Source organism: Gossypium hirsutum, chromosome D01 (genome assembly GCF_007990345.1).
Source record: "Gossypium hirsutum isolate 1008001.06 chromosome D01, Gossypium_hirsutum_v2.1, whole genome shotgun sequence".
NCBI lineage: Eukaryota > Viridiplantae > Streptophyta > Magnoliopsida > Malvales > Malvaceae > Gossypium > Gossypium hirsutum.
In genome coordinates, this window is record NC_053437.1 from 2,070,908 (window position 1) to 2,086,424 (window position 15,517).

Consider the following 15,517-nt stretch of genomic DNA (forward strand, 5'->3'; position numbering starts at 1 on the left):
TGTTTCTTTTTCTTTTGTTTTTCCTTTTAACGCGTTAGATCCAAATTGTCCATGCGATAGATTTAAATGTGTTTCAGATTTGATCAACGGGTTTTAAATATACTCCAATTCATATTCGAGTTAACATTTAACATCAAAGCTAATGGCTAGATTGACAGAAGAAGTTGATTGATATGATATTGATACTAAGTACTCAATTAAAATATTTTGAAGTTTGAAAACCAATTTAAAATTTAATTTAGAGTTTAGAAATGTTTGGTGCAGTTAACCTAAATAAGTTTAATATTTTTTCTTATCTTAAATATTAAAGAACAAATTTAACAAATCTATATCAATAATCTCTCTATATTTGTATCCATATTTTTCTCTAATTTTCCCGAATAAGGTAGGTCGAAGCTAAAAGTTTATTTTAAGGGAGTCGAAATTAAATTATGAATTTTTAAGGGATCAAAGTATAATTTTATCATTGTATATACTTATCTTTTTAAAATATTTAAATGGACTAAAATGATATTTTATCATCTTAGAAAGCCTAAAATAAAATGTTACTATTACGTTAACTTAAAATTTTAAAGGACTAAAATGATATTTTGTCCCTTTGGGATACAAGATCCTTACCTATCCCTTGGGGTGATCCCTGCAAATAATGTTTTCTTTTTTTATTTTCCTTTTAATATGTTAGACGTGTTCAAAAATCTAGTTTGAGATATTGAATTTAGATTGATTGTGTTTGAATTATTATTTAATAAAATATACTTTAATTTAATTTTAATTATAAAATATATAATATTAGTATACTTTTATGCGCTTTATTTTGATTTTTATTATCATTTATAGCTCAGATAATTTATTTTTCTAAATTTTCTTTGTAGACATCGAATTTCGTTCGGACCCGAAATATTAAGTCTTATTTAATCTAATTTTAATTTTCAATTTAATAGTCCGCAAAATCACCAATTTATTGAATTATTTACATTTGAAATAACTTAATTAAAATTTTTCAAACTTTTAAATTTAAGTTTTTTTTACTGGACTTGCATTAAAATTTAATTTTGGACTTGTTTGTAATTTTGAGAAATTTGATTTGAATCTTTTGAATTTTAAAGTAGGTGTATTATGGGCCTTTATTTTGAGTTGGATCATTTTCTTTATTTTACTATTGGATCAATTTTGGGCTTTTAACCCATTAGTTTTTGAGTATCTACATCTACATCTCTCTCTCTCTCTCTATATATATATATAATATAAAAATCAAAAAGGGAAATTACAAAAGAGTCTCTCTCAACTTTTCAAATATTTTCAATTTAGTCCCTTCTCCCTTGTTACTTTGATTTTACAAAATCAAAGAGGAAGATCATTTGACGGTTTCTTCTTTCTATTTGGACGATGTTGCAGCTGATTGGTAAGGTTGGATACACTGTAACAAATAGTTGCCAGGTTGGACTGCCTTTATCGATGTTCTTGTCAAGCGTTTCCGATCTGGTGATCTTAAAGAAGTAGAGAAGTTATTGGCTAAACTTCAACAGGTTTCCACAGTGAGTGATTATCGCTCTCGATTTGAAGCAATCACCAACCGTACCATGTACTTGCCTCCACATTTACATGAGCAACGTATTACTTTAGAGAAAGGGCCTGTTAAGCCGACATTTTATCATTTCCACAAGTTTACTCTTATTTAATTTTAATTTGACCTATTTAATTTTAATGTAAATAAAATAAATTTATTCATTTCAACTCGAAATTTAAGTTAAGACAATAAAGTAAGACTCACCCAACTTGTCTAATTCGAAAATTTTTCATCCAAACGTATACCTCTACATACAATAGTGTATCTAGTACGTAGGCAAAGGCCTTGTCCTCTCTTATTGAGTTGAGGGATCAATCTATATTAAGTAATAATTTAACTAAAACTCCTAAAAGAGACTCAACCAATGTTTGAGTTGCGAAATCTGAACCGAACCCAAACTCTCTTAATAAGACTTAGTATGCCTTTGGATGGATGATTGGTATGATGCAGTGGAATCTTTTACCTCACAACTACAATAATTAATCTTATCATCACCATTGTTCTTAACTTTACCGGAGGTAAACACACTGACCATTCAAAGACACCTTTAATAACCGGTCAATATAAAGACTAAAGCATGCTTTTTTTACTAGGGTTTTTGTAAGAGTCTTAAATGCCATGAGAATATATGTTTAATTTAATTTTGATGGAACCAAACGTGTGCAAAATGAAATCCATTAAATTAATTGGGTTTAAATTTCCATGTTTTTTGGACACTACAATGTTGGCAAACCTTAAACCACCATTTACCACCACCACCAACAAATGTTTTTTGTTTTTGTTTGTTCGTTTTCTTTCTGTCTTTTTTTTTTCTTAACACAAAAATGCTGTCATCATAACCAACAAAATCTGTCTTTTTTTTATTTTATTTTTGTCTCTCTTTATAAAAAGAAATGAAAAAATCTTTTGTCCATCCGTTATCTATCCTGTCGGATCCTCCCACCATTTTTCCCGTTTGTTATTGAATTCCTCTTTTCCTCAATCCCCAACTCCCTTTTTTGTAGCCATGGGCCGGCAATCTCACCGGGAATATTTCTCCGGTCATGTACATGGTGCTTCCACCGCCATTAGCACTACCTCTACTAGTACTTCCATATCTGATGACAACAATAACACGGACCTTGTATGGCCCTTTGGCAAGCTGGAAGATCTCGATCACGACGACATCCGTGAAGCGGCGTACGAAATATTCTTCACGGCTTGTCGTTCATCGCCGGGGTTCGGAGGTCGGAATGCTTTGTCATTTTACTCTTCGCAAGATCATCATGGGAATGGGGACGGAGGATCAATGCACGGGTCGGGCGGGCGAGTGAGCGCGGTGGTGACGATGACTCCTACGAGTAAGGTTAAAAAAGCCTTAGGGTTGAGGATGTTGAAAAGATCGCCTTCTAGGCGGATGTCGATGTCGTCAGTTAATGGTGGAGGTTCCACGCCGTCGGTGTCACCGATTTCTCATCATGGACACAGTAATTCCGTTTCATTTTATAGCTCCGGAGGGTTTTCAACGGTGGCGACACGGCCAAGGCGACCTTTGACGTCTGCCGAGATTATGAGGCAACAAATGAGGGTTACCGAACAAAGTGATAATAGGCTTAGGAAAACTCTCATGAGAACCCTTGTTGGCCAAGTAAGTATACTGCATATCAATGCAATATGTATATGATTGTAATGATTGATTGTGATTGTAATTTCTCCTATTATTTTCAATAGATGGGGAGGAGATCGGAGACTATCATCCTCCCTCTTGAGCTTCTTCGTCAATTAAAACCATCGGAGTTCAACGACATGAGCGACTACCATTTTTGGCAAAGGCGTCAACTCAAAATCCTAGAAGCAGGCCTCCTCAATCATCCGTCGATCCCTCTCGAAAAATCGAATTCTTTAGCGAAACGTCTACGAGAGATAATCCGAGCCAGCAAATCCAAGCCTATAGACACTGGCAAGAACTCTGACACGATGAGAACGTTATGCAATTGCGTCGTTTCTTTGTCTTGGCGAAGTGCTAACGAAACTTCTAGCGATGCATGCCATTGGGCAGATGGGTTCCCTCTCAACACCCACATATACATCTCCCTCCTTCAAGCCATATTTGATATTCGAGATGAGACATTAGTCCTCGATGAAGTCGACGAATTGCTAGAGTTGATGAAAAAGACTTGGTCTACATTGGGGATCAATAGGTCAATCCACAACGTTTGTTTCACTTGGGTGTTGTTCCAACAATACGTTGCTACGAATCAAATGGAGCCTGATCTTCTTTGTGCCGCATATAATATGTTGACGGAGGTGGCGATTGACGCTAAGAAGATTGATCGAGAGGCGGCGTACGTGAAACTATTGATGTCTATGTTGGTGTCGATGCAAAAATGGGCGGAAATGAGGTTACTTCACTACCATGAGTATTTCAACAAAACAACAGTTGGTGGAGTGGAAAACCTTTTACCTTTGGCCTTATCATCAATGAAAATATTAGGTGAAGATGTTACAATAAAGGAAGGGGAAGGGAGCAAGAAAGGGGACACAATGTTTGTGGATTCAACTAGTGATTGCGTTGATCATTACATTCGATCTTCTTTGAAAAATGCGTTTGCAAAGGTGAGTTTTAGCTTTAAATTTTAAAATATTTTAATTGAATACTTAAAGTAGTAGTATTAATATCAACCAGTTTCTTCCGTCAATCTTGCCATTAGATTGGGTTCTAACACTGAGCATAACTAAACACATGGATCAGTGTACGTGCTCACAACTTAGATTTAGGGATAAGTAAAAGCTTATTAAAACCAATTTAACTGACATATTTAAATTTGTCTGGGTTAAATTGGTGATGGATTAAGGATTCTATTAGAATTATTAAGTTGATCGGTTATCGAATCTTAAAATTTATACTCGAACTGATTGACTTAATAAATTTAATATATATTTATTTTTAGATTATTTTAAACACATGTTGCATTTTTAAACACGTCAAATCTAAACCATCAATAAGGTAGGTACATTCATCTTTATAGTTTGATCCACGTGCTTTAGATATGCTTCGCATCAAGCCTAATCTGACATTTAATGTCTAAATAGACAGCTAATAAGTTGAAGGAAAGACTTATTTAATACAATATTAATATTTAAAGGCTCATTTAAAATATTTTAAAGTTTTGATACTAATTTAGAATCTAAACAATACTATATTTTACTGTCAAATATAAACTCATCATTTGTTTGCATAACGTTTGATAGATAATAGCAAATGAAAATTTGAAAAACGCTGAGGTTGGAGAACGGGCGGAAGTTAGCGAAGCTCTGTTGCAATTGGCTAAAGAAACCGAGGATTTGGCCGTCAGGGAGAGGGAGTTATTCAGTCCCATATTGAAACGGTGGCACCCGACCGCGGCCGGGGTCGCGGCGGTAACGCTGCACCAATGCTATGGTGCGGTGTTGAAGCAATACTTAGCCGGGACGAGCATACTCAATAGCGAGATTGTTGAGGTACTACAACGTGCCGCAAAGCTAGAAAAGGTGTTGGTCCAAATGGTAGTCGAGGATTCCGAAGAATGCGAAGACGGAGGCAAAGGGATTGTCAGGGAAATGATGCCCTATGAAGTCGATTCAATCATAATGAAGCTTTTGAGGCAATGGCTAGATGAAAGGTTGAACCAAGCCAAAGAGTTGCTTTGTAGAGTAAAAGAAACCGAAGTATGTTGCAAACATGGTGCATTATCAGTGAACAAGATGATGGCACATCATCTAATTTATTGACAGTGCATGGCATTATTTACTATCAGCGCATCAAATATGAAATATACCATTATAGTGATTAGGGTTTTTAATGTGTTGCAGACATGGAACCCGAAGTCGAAATCCGAGCCGTACGCACAATCAGTTGTGGAGCTAATGAGCATAGCCAAGGAAATGGTGAATGGTTTCTTTGAAATCCCCATTGGGATTACAGATGATTCAGTTCTTGATCTAGCTGAAGGCTTAGAGCAACTCATCCAAGAATACACTACGTTTGTAGCCTCATGTGGTGAGTATATAACCTTTGCATTGTGTTTTATAGACCTGTCTGAGTGTAGGGTTATCTATCTGAGAATAAATGAAGTCGAAAACTTTTTCTTAAGGCGGGAGTGGGCAAAATTCAATTATTAAGTTATGAATTTATAATTTTTGGAGGGATTAAACAAATATTTCACCATTTAAGGGCTAGGATTGAATTATAAACTTTTAGGAATTAAATGCAATTTCACCATTACATTAAATGCAATTTCAGGGTCAAAGCAGAGTTATCTCCCTTCACTTCCTCCTCTAACAAGATGCAACGGAGATTCGAAGTTTTTCAAGCTTTGGAGAAAGGCAAATCCTTGTACCACTAGAGTGGCAGAGATAACCCAATTCATGAAGACGGAAGGTCAACATCCTCACCCGTCGACGAGTCGTGGGACGCAACGCCTTTACATTCGTATCAACAGCTTGCACTACCTAGCCTCCCACCTACACTCACTCGACAAAACTCTTAGCCTCTCGCCAAGGGTCTCGACACGGAACCGTTTCAGTATGCACCTTGGTGTTGGTTGCACTTCGTCTTCCTACTTCGAACACGTCAACGCATCCATTCAAGCAGCGTGTGATCACGTGTCGGAAGTTGCCGCTTACCGCCTCATTTTCCTCGATTCATGCCCCGTATTTTACGAGACCCTGTACGTGGGTGATGTAGCCAATTCAAGGCTACGGCCTGCGATCCGGATCCTAAAGCAAAACCTAGCACTCCTTACCGCTATACTCACGGACCACGCTCAAGCATTGGCAATGAAAGAAGTGATGAAAGCATCGTTCGAAGCGTTTCTCATGGTGTTGCTCGCGGGGGGACCGTCTCGGACATTCCAACGGTCTGACCATGAGATGATAGAAGACGATTTCGATAGCTTGAAAAGGGTTTTTTGCACTTGCGGAGAAGGGTTGCTATCCGAAGACATAGTCCAAAGGGAGGCCGAAGTAGTTGAAGGTGTGATATCATTGATGGGACAAACCACCGAACAATTAACTGAAGATTTCAGCATCGTGACATGCGAAGCCAGCGGCATTGGCTCCATCAGTGGAGGCCAAAAGCTACCAATGCCACCGACGACGGCTAGGTGGAATAGAGCGGACCCGAACACGATCCTAAGGGTGTTGTGCCATAGGAATGATAGAGCAGCCAATAATTTTTTAAAGAAATCATTTCAATTGGCAAAAAGAAATTGATTGGGGGGAAATGAAATTTGTATAGATATCGCATATACATGAAGAAGATGAGGTTTTCTAGCATTGATTTTTTCATAGATGTAAAATATACTAAAAAATTAAAAGGAAATCAATGGTTTAACTTAAAATGTTATTATCAAGATCTTGTTAGTTGGGCTAGAGAGAGCAAATGTACATTTTTTTTGTTTCATTTTTAGTTTTCTAGCATTAGTTTTTTTTTAATTAAAATCATTAGGTATTTTTAATTGGGTAAATTATTAAAATAGTCATTTTTGTTTGCCTCGAGTTACATTTTACTCACTTATGTTTGAAATGTTACGCTTTAGTCACTTACATTATCGTGTTGTAATATTTTAGTCACTAAGTCGTTAATTACCGTTAACAGTGTAACAGTAAGCTGATGTGGCACGTTAAATCATCATTTCGAACAAAAATTTTAGGTTAAATTCTACAATTGGTCCTATATTTTTTCATTGTGAGCAATTTACTTTTTTTCTTTTATGCTCCTTTAACTTTCCTTTTTATTTATTTTCCATTCTCTTATGCCTCTCTCTGTTTCCCTCCTTTCTCCATTCCTTTTAACATAGTTTTTCTATGTTTTCCATTTGTTAAAATTAGCCCACAAACTCGCCTCACTCGAAAAAATTAAATTGTTCAAAAAAAAATAGAAGTGTGGGGACTAGTTTTAACAAATGAAAAACATAGAAAAACTACATTAAAAGAAATGGAGAAGGGAGGAAAACAAAGGGAGAAGTAGAAGAGAATGGAAAATAAAGAAAAAAAAGGAAAGTTAAAAAAAAACATAAAAGAAAAAATAAATTGCTCAAAATAAAAAAAAAATATAGGGACCAATTGTATAAATTAACCTAAAATTTTTGTTTAAAATGATGATTTAACGTACTACCTCAGCTTACCATTACACCGTTAACGGCAATTAACTACCCAGTGACTAAAATGTAACCTGAAGTAAACAAAAATGACTATTTTAATAGTTTACCTTTTTTAATTTCATCATAGAATGTAAATAATTGCATATTAACAAATAAAAAAAAATTATAAAAAATGAAAGTCATGGTTAATTATCTGAATACGAGTTATATTTTAAGTAGGCTTAATTGTTTTTACCCAAATCCATACCTTTCTAATTATTTTAGGATTTGAATTAGGGTAAGATATTTCAATGAGATTTTCATTTGAAAATTTTAATAATTTTTAGAATTTTTTTTTAAAATTTTGAGAGAAGATAGAATTTTCTTTGCTAATTTTTACAATAAAAACTAAAGTTTCCCCCTATATATTTGGTGCCAATGAATTTGAACTTATTTTTTGATATAATGCTTTCTACTTGTAACCTCCAACTCTTAAATCGAAGAAATTTGAGCTTAAGTGTCCTCGTCCAGGGGTCTTGACCTCAAAGTTTTTAAAAAATTTAATTAGACTCCAAAATTTTTGAAAATTCACATTAAATCTTTGAATTTTTTTTTTAAAAAAATCAATTAAACCCTTCAAAATTTTTTGTAAATTTTTATTAAATCTCCAAAATTTTTGAAAGTTCTAATTAGACCTATCAATTTTTTTTTAAAAAAAAATCATCATTAAAAACCCTCAAAATTTTTTAAAAATTTTAGTTACCCAGTAAAACCCTTAATGCCAAAATCCCCACTGGTGCTCAACTTCACGTTTTCCTAATTATTACAATAGTAACAATGTCAATTAAGCAAAAGTTCTATATAGCAATAAATTTTTAATTTATTAAATCAACCATAAATATATAGAATAAAAGAGAAAAAAAAAGTTACTAAGATTCCATCATAAAATTACTCTTTTATAACCGATTGAATCTTACCTCAACTGGTATGAGCATTGTTACCAATACAAGAATACATGAGTTCGAATGCATTGTAGTGCATTATCCTTCTATTTATGGGTTGGTGAGGGGCTATGAATAGTTTTAAGCATTGTATCAAAAAGAGCAAATATGATCAGAATCTATAATGCCTAAAAAAATACCTTAGTTTTTACTATAGTTGACAACTGTTATTTTAAAGTTTCAAAATAATGTTTTAAGTAGCTCTAACAATCGCCAATACAATACAATGGTATATGCTCTCTTTTTAAAAAATATATATAATTTCAACAAATTTCCCCAAGATTTTAATTTCGTTATTTAAAAAAAATGTTTTCTGTTAACGTTTAAGCCATGAAAGCCATGTAAGCCATGCAAAGAACTATCACGTACGTTGTTATCCTCCTCTCCTCTCTCTCTCTCTCTTTTTTTTTTTTTTTTTTGGTTCTTTGAAAGCTTCCGTAATTCTTTAAGATTCGAGCTCGGTGACATCTGGCAAAGAGCCTTCTTTCGTTCTCGACGAGATCGAAGACCCGTCGGATCCGCCTGATGATTCCTTCGACTTCTTTCGTCGAGATTTCTTTGGAATGTCGGGTAAGTCTTGTGAAGGTGACTCACTGCCGTTGATGCTACGATTGGAGTGGCGCCTGCCTTGGGAAGACGATTCTCGGGCGGGGGAACCCATGGAGTTGTTGGATGAACGGTGGCCCCTCGAGCCTTTCTCGCTGACTTTCGATGACTCTACGGCTGTGCCATTTTCTATTGATGCTTTGCGCCTTGTCTTCTTTGGCTTCTCATTGCTTGTCGGCGGCAATGACTCATGATCTCCTGCACCAAAAAAAAATCATTAGCCGGTTCAACAATAATTAAATAATTAATTATATAATTCATAAAATTTTAAAAATTATAAAAACCGATTTAATTATCAATCTTTTTCCAATTTCGAATAGTTCACACAAATGTCTGAGCCATATTGAAATGACTTTTACATCAAATTTATCTAACAAAGTTAACATAAGTGATTCAAGATCCAAATCTTAACATTATTTGCATGGAATGAACCATTTCTTCTATTATTTTTAAGGTCAAATTATAGTTTTCGTCTTGGTATTATACTATATTTGAGAATTAATTATTATAATTTGACATCATTTTATCCTTCAACTTAATCCAAATAAGTAATACTATTTATAAAAATCATTTGTCGAAAAAAAAAACGTTGAAATCAAGAGACTTGAGATAGAACTTTATTTACATGATAAATTAGTGAAAAATAGCTATATATTTTGATAATCATAATTTCAATTTCAGGTTTTAGGTTTCGATTTTTTTTTCAAAAAAAATTCTACATAAGGGGATTAGTGAAATTTTTAATAAAGTTAGCAATTTGAACTAAAAATGACACTAGTCATGGTACGAGAACAAAAAAATGTCTAATTCAGTACAGAGACTAAACTATCCAAGTTAAACACAGTATAAGGATTAAAACCATAAATTGACCTATTTTAAAGAAGCAAGAAATAAGGAACAAACCTGCAGCTGAAGGCGTCTCTTGTAGATTATTAGCTAATGTATCCGATGAGAGCTCTTCAGCCGAATTAAACTCGTTCATCTAAATGAATTTTTTTTTTAAAAAGTCACTTACAAATTATAAGTTAAATATATATAACTCACAATTACGACTAGAGGTGCTCATGGGTCGGGACAGGTCAGGTTCAAACTAGGCTAAAGTATGATATTAACATACTTTATATTTGCCCAAGCTCGGCCCAGTCCGAAATATGGGCTTAAAATTTTGTCCAAATCCGTTCATATTTGCCAAAAACTAATTCAAGCCTATCTTAGGTCCGCCCATATTATTTTTTAATTTTTTAAAATATTTTTATTATATTAATTTAATATTTAATAATTTTATACATTTTTATTTATTGAATTTTTTTATATATTTATCTTAACATTATTTTAATGTTTACATTAGCGTAGTATTATATATTTAGTATAGGTTTATTTTTTTAATGTGTTCTAAATTACATAATATATAAAAATAACACAATATAAAATATTATAAACTTTAAAACAGGTCGGGCCTTGAATGTTCAAGCCCGAGCTTGACTCATATTTTAAACGGGCCTAATTTTTTTGACCAAACTCATTTTTCGAGCCTAATATTTTTATCCAAACCCTCCTAAATTTTGGATAGACTTTCAGGCTTGGGGATAGCCAGTCCATGAACATGTCTAATTAATATCATCAACAAAAAGATTTCGAAACTATAACATGAAAGGAAAAAAAGAAATCATACCCAGCTAGGCTTATTGGCAGAAGGACCATCCATACCAATATGAGCAACATGTTTTACATCTGTAGGATTCCCTATTTGCATTTCTTGTTCTTTTTCCTGTTCTGCAGAATAAAATAAAAAAGTGTCAAATCTTTTGGTATTCGATATAACTCTTTTACTTGCATACAAGTCATCGGTACATGAATTAACCGAGTTAAGCTTGATTACGTAAAAGAAAAAGGAGTTGAAAGTGAAAAATAAAAATTTGGGGGGTCTGCTTACCAAATATATCGGAAATGTATCTTAAACCTTTTAGAAGACCCTTCATATTTTGGTGTCAAGAACGGTGGAAAATTCCCTTTGGCAATTTGTCAATATGAAATGTTCTTCTCCAAGGTTTGTTGATGTCAAAGTCAGACTGCAACTAATAACCCACAATCTGTTTGGTTTTATAATATAAAAAAATAAAATAAATGAACAAGTTTTCTATAAAGAAATAAGGTCTAATTTTGCTGATTGAGTCTTAGCTCGATTGGCAGTAATGTAAGAGGACGTGAGTTTGAGTGCGGGTTGGGGAGGGGCTATGAGTAGCTCTAGATTTTTGTGTCAAAAAGAACACATATGACCAAAACCTATAATGGAATTGTTCCAAAAAAAAGGGTCTAATTTTGATTTTAATCCTTTAATTTAAGTATAATTTGACGATACAAATCTAAATTGATAACATTGATTATTGTTGCCGTTGTGATTACATGAGAAAGAAATTCACATAATCTTTTTAAAAACAACAACTAATGGTGTTATTAATTTGGATTTAGCAGATAATCAAATTACGTCTAATTAAATTAAAAATATTCCTATCCAGTTTTTTTGTTTTCAATTTGATGCTTGAATTCTCTTTGTTTCAATTAAGTACATAAGTTTGGTTTCAATATTCAATTAGGCACCTGAGATTTTTTAATGTTTGTTTTTTACTAAAGCACTCGTTTCAAACATTCATTGGGTCACATTATGCGGTTTAATCTAAGTACCAAATTGAATATGAAAACCAAACTCAGTTATCAAATTAGGACAAAAACAAAAAGAAAACCCGGATATCAAATTAAACATTAAAACCGAGTTCATATACCAAAATTATATTAACCCTTAAAAGATAGAAGGGAAGTACCTACGAGGAAAGCTGCATGAGCTAATGAAGAAACGATTCTCAATCAAAATGAATTCATTTCCACTCTGGAATCTCTTTCTTCAACAAAAAATATAATCATAAATCATTCAAGGAAAACCAAATTTTTTTCGAAGGGTATGAATTTTTATACGAAAAAATAAAAAAACAGAAGGAAAAAAAATCTAAAACTCAAGTGGGATGAAAAAAATTTAAAATAAAGAAAAAAAATTAAAAACTCTCCTCCAATTCTTGATTGTAATTAACAAAGATGTTTCCCCTTTTTGGTTTTTTTTTTTTACAATCAAGAAAAGAGAGGGAAATGTGGGTGAAAGGGAAATTCTCAAAGTATGAAAGTGAAAGGGAGGAAGAAGAAAGTAAAGCTACGCTTTCCCATTGTTGGGGTCAATGATAAAACCGCGCATTTTTAGGTGAAAAAGCCATGAGAGGAGGAGGTTTAACTTAACTTTCTCCTATTTTTGGGAGGTTTCTATTTTTTTTTATTTTTGCTTTTTAATGATTTCCCATGAGGGAAATACAATTAAGGAAATCAATGGCAATAACCTACCTTTGCCTTTTATCTATCTATTTATCTAAATCTATATATATACATATTATATACGGAAAAGTAAGAGATCCTATATTAAGGGTTGAGGTCAATGTTATCAGTCACTGAACTGTTTATACCAATTTAAAAAATTTTTAACCGGTTCAAACTGTCAATTTTTTTTTGTCTCGATTTATTTCTTTTTACTCAGAAACCTTCTTTAAAGTAGTACTTTCTTGCTAAGGCAAGGGTGAAACCAAAAAATTGTTTTAAGGGGTCAGAGATAAATCATAAATTTTGGGGGACAAAGTGTAGTTTACCATTATTCTAATATGTAATTTCATAAAATTTTAAAGAGTTACTTGCTTTCGCCCCTATTCTGAGGTCTCCCTAGAAAGCCTGCTCTCTTTTTGAACCATCCTCCATTGCCTTGCAAGTAAAGCTTGGTTCATATGCTCATAATATCTGAACCCAAGACCACCCTTTCATCTTGAGATTTTTTATGTTATTTTTAGTGAAGGTGAACACTTGATTAATAGACCACAACTTGAGCTCACACTTTAATCTTGGTTGACAAAGATTATCCTATCCTTTAAAATGCATAGTTTTTTAAAAAATATTCTTGTAATTTCACTAAAAGTTTCTAATGATTGTATCAAGACTCTTAAGTAAAAGACCTTAGTGCTTTGAAACAAGAGAAGGTGTAATTTGGGGCATTGGCAAGGATTGACTTAATCATAATGTATTTGTCTTATGTTGCTAGTATCTTAAGCTTCCAATGTGCAAATTTAGCTTCCATCTTATCCACCACAAGTTGAAACATTTCCTTTTTCTCTTGTAGGGCTACTAAGGTCCACTCCGAGACAGCTTCTAGGTTTATTGGTTGCTTTGACCTTTAGGGTTTTATTGAACAGCCTTTTGAACTTGGATAATAATTTTTGCTCAAGTAAATGTTACACTTACCATAATTAATTCTAAGACCTGACATTAAGTATAACAAAGCTATAATATATGTCCCACCTTTGTTCTTTGGATTTCCCTTTTTCCCATTAGCACTCATCATGAATGCAAGAAGGATGTTTTAGCATAAGATAAACAAATAAGGTGACAAGAGATCACCTTATCTAGCTCCTCCTGTAAGATTGAAAGGTTCTATTGGCTCTCCATTCAGAAGGATCCGGTGGCTTACTGTAGTGATTCATGTCATGATCAGCGGTTAATACAATGATCGTTGAACCATATTATCTCGAGATCACATTGAAGGAAGGAAGGTCCAACTTATACTATCATAAGCTACGCTGAGGACACGTTTGCCTTTACTTTTACTCTTAATGTCTTGAATGATTTCAACACTAACTAACATATTGTCACTGATATGTCTATTGCTCACAAAGGCATTTTGTAAAGGATTAATGAATTTGCCTAAAACTAGTTCCACCCTGTTCACTGAAGTCTTAACGATAATTTTGTAGATGACATTGCAAGGACTAATGGGTATATAAGCTTCTACGGATTCTAGATTGAGCTTATTGGAAATCTAAGGCATTATAGGTCCTATTGAGCAAACCTTTGCCTCAAGACTTATTGTTTGCCTATGTAAATTCAGCTATATGTTGTTCTTTCTGCCTATGTAATTTTTCTAACTTGGCCCCCCTTGATTTGGTATAATTCCCTCTTTAGACCTTTAAACTTTTGTAAAATTTAACCCCTGCTATAAAATTTTTGTCTACACCCCTGAGAACTAAGCCCTTTTTCCTTAGTTCTGCCCTTGCTAACATATATTATCATTCAATCTTTTAAGTTGATGTATTATTAATTAGTATTATTTAAGAGGCGTTTATGTAAATGTAAGTTTAAATTTTGGAGATGACATTATCGAGAAGTGCAATTGCGAACCCTAAATATAGACCATATTAGACCAAAAAAAAAAGAAAGAGAGAAGAGTATTCATAGTGTTGAAAAAGCCGGTAAGGACGACGACGACAACTTTTACAGGCATTTGTAGTGTCGTTTTCTCAAAGCTATGTTGTTCTTTTCTCGAAACTACGATCAAAGCTTAACGAGCTGTAATATGGTTTCGTAGAGGTCTGGAGTCATAAGGTAAGAACTTGCTAAGCTGAAAAAGGAGAACGCATGTTGAATTTTTTTATATTGAATCATGGATTTTGTTAGCTTCTCCGCAATGATGTTTGAGGAGACAACTGCTTGCCGCACATATTGAAAGTTCTTGAAAAGGGGGGACATTAGCATGTGTTATTGTGAAAAATATAATGTCGATAATGACAATATATCGCAAAGAAAAATAGAAATAGGAAAAATAAAGAACACACAGATTTTACGTGGAAACCCTTTCGGGGAAAAACCACGGGCAGAGGAGAAGAAAATTCACTATGTCGAATTCAAAATTAATTACAAGAGGAGTAGACGATGCCTATTTATAGGCTTGTAAACCTTATTCTAATAGGAGTGAAACTCCTTATTCAAATAATATCAAATAGATTGAGTTTAATAAGGTTTAAAAAACCTTATTCTAAAATAAAATAAAAGAAGTATAATTCTATAGGGATTTTACTTTTATTTTATTTTACCACAGTATTTTATTTAAATAAGGATTTGAGTCACTTATTCTAACAATCTCCACCTTGACACAAATTCTTAATGAACAAGTTCTTCATCACGAACTCTCAATGAACAAGTTTCTCTACCTCTTCCATAAAACCCCTTAAGGGTTTATCTTCAACAATAAACACCAACCAAGTCTAAGTAATGCTCAAACTTGGTTATAGGAAGTGACTTAGTCATCATATCTGTAGGATTTTCATGAGTACTAATTTTGCTCACAACAATATCACCACGAGCAATAATATCACGAACAAAAT

The 15,517-nt window shown here is 33.4% G+C and overlaps 2 protein-coding genes across 6 annotated transcripts; one reads left to right on the plus strand and one right to left on the minus strand.

Annotated features, from left to right (window-relative positions):
• The first annotated feature begins 2,430 nt into the window (after positions 1–2,430).
• Positions 2,431–6,932, plus strand: LOC107933057 (protein unc-13 homolog). Its single transcript, XM_016865208.2, has 5 exons — positions 2,431–3,194; positions 3,278–4,162; positions 4,799–5,254; positions 5,399–5,585; positions 5,829–6,932. Exons 1-5 carry the CDS (start codon positions 2,574–2,576, stop codon positions 6,797–6,799), a joined length of 3,120 nt encoding a protein of 1,039 aa, XP_016720697.2. The 5' UTR covers positions 2,431–2,573; the 3' UTR covers positions 6,800–6,932.
• Positions 6,933–8,924: 1,992 nt separating this feature from the next.
• Positions 8,925–12,630, minus strand: LOC107933054 (CRIB domain-containing protein RIC7). 5 transcript variants are annotated; one of them, XM_041086711.1, is made up of 5 exons: positions 12,099–12,630; positions 11,209–11,350; positions 10,948–11,048; positions 10,179–10,257; positions 8,925–9,473 (listed from the first exon to the last, which is right to left on the minus strand). In XM_041086711.1, the coding sequence occupies exons 2-5, from the start codon at positions 11,252–11,254 to the stop codon at positions 9,115–9,117; spliced, it is 585 nt and encodes a 194-aa protein (XP_040942645.1). In that variant the 5' UTR covers positions 11,255–11,350; positions 12,099–12,630; the 3' UTR covers positions 8,925–9,114. The 5 variants fall into 5 exon arrangements, with proteins under 5 accessions (XP_040942645.1, XP_016720694.1, XP_040942644.1 ...); XM_016865205.2 differs by having other exon boundaries at positions 11,209–11,344; positions 12,095–12,630; XM_041086710.1 differs by having other exon boundaries at positions 11,209–11,365; positions 12,099–12,629.
• Positions 12,631–15,517: the final 2,887 nt, after the last annotated feature.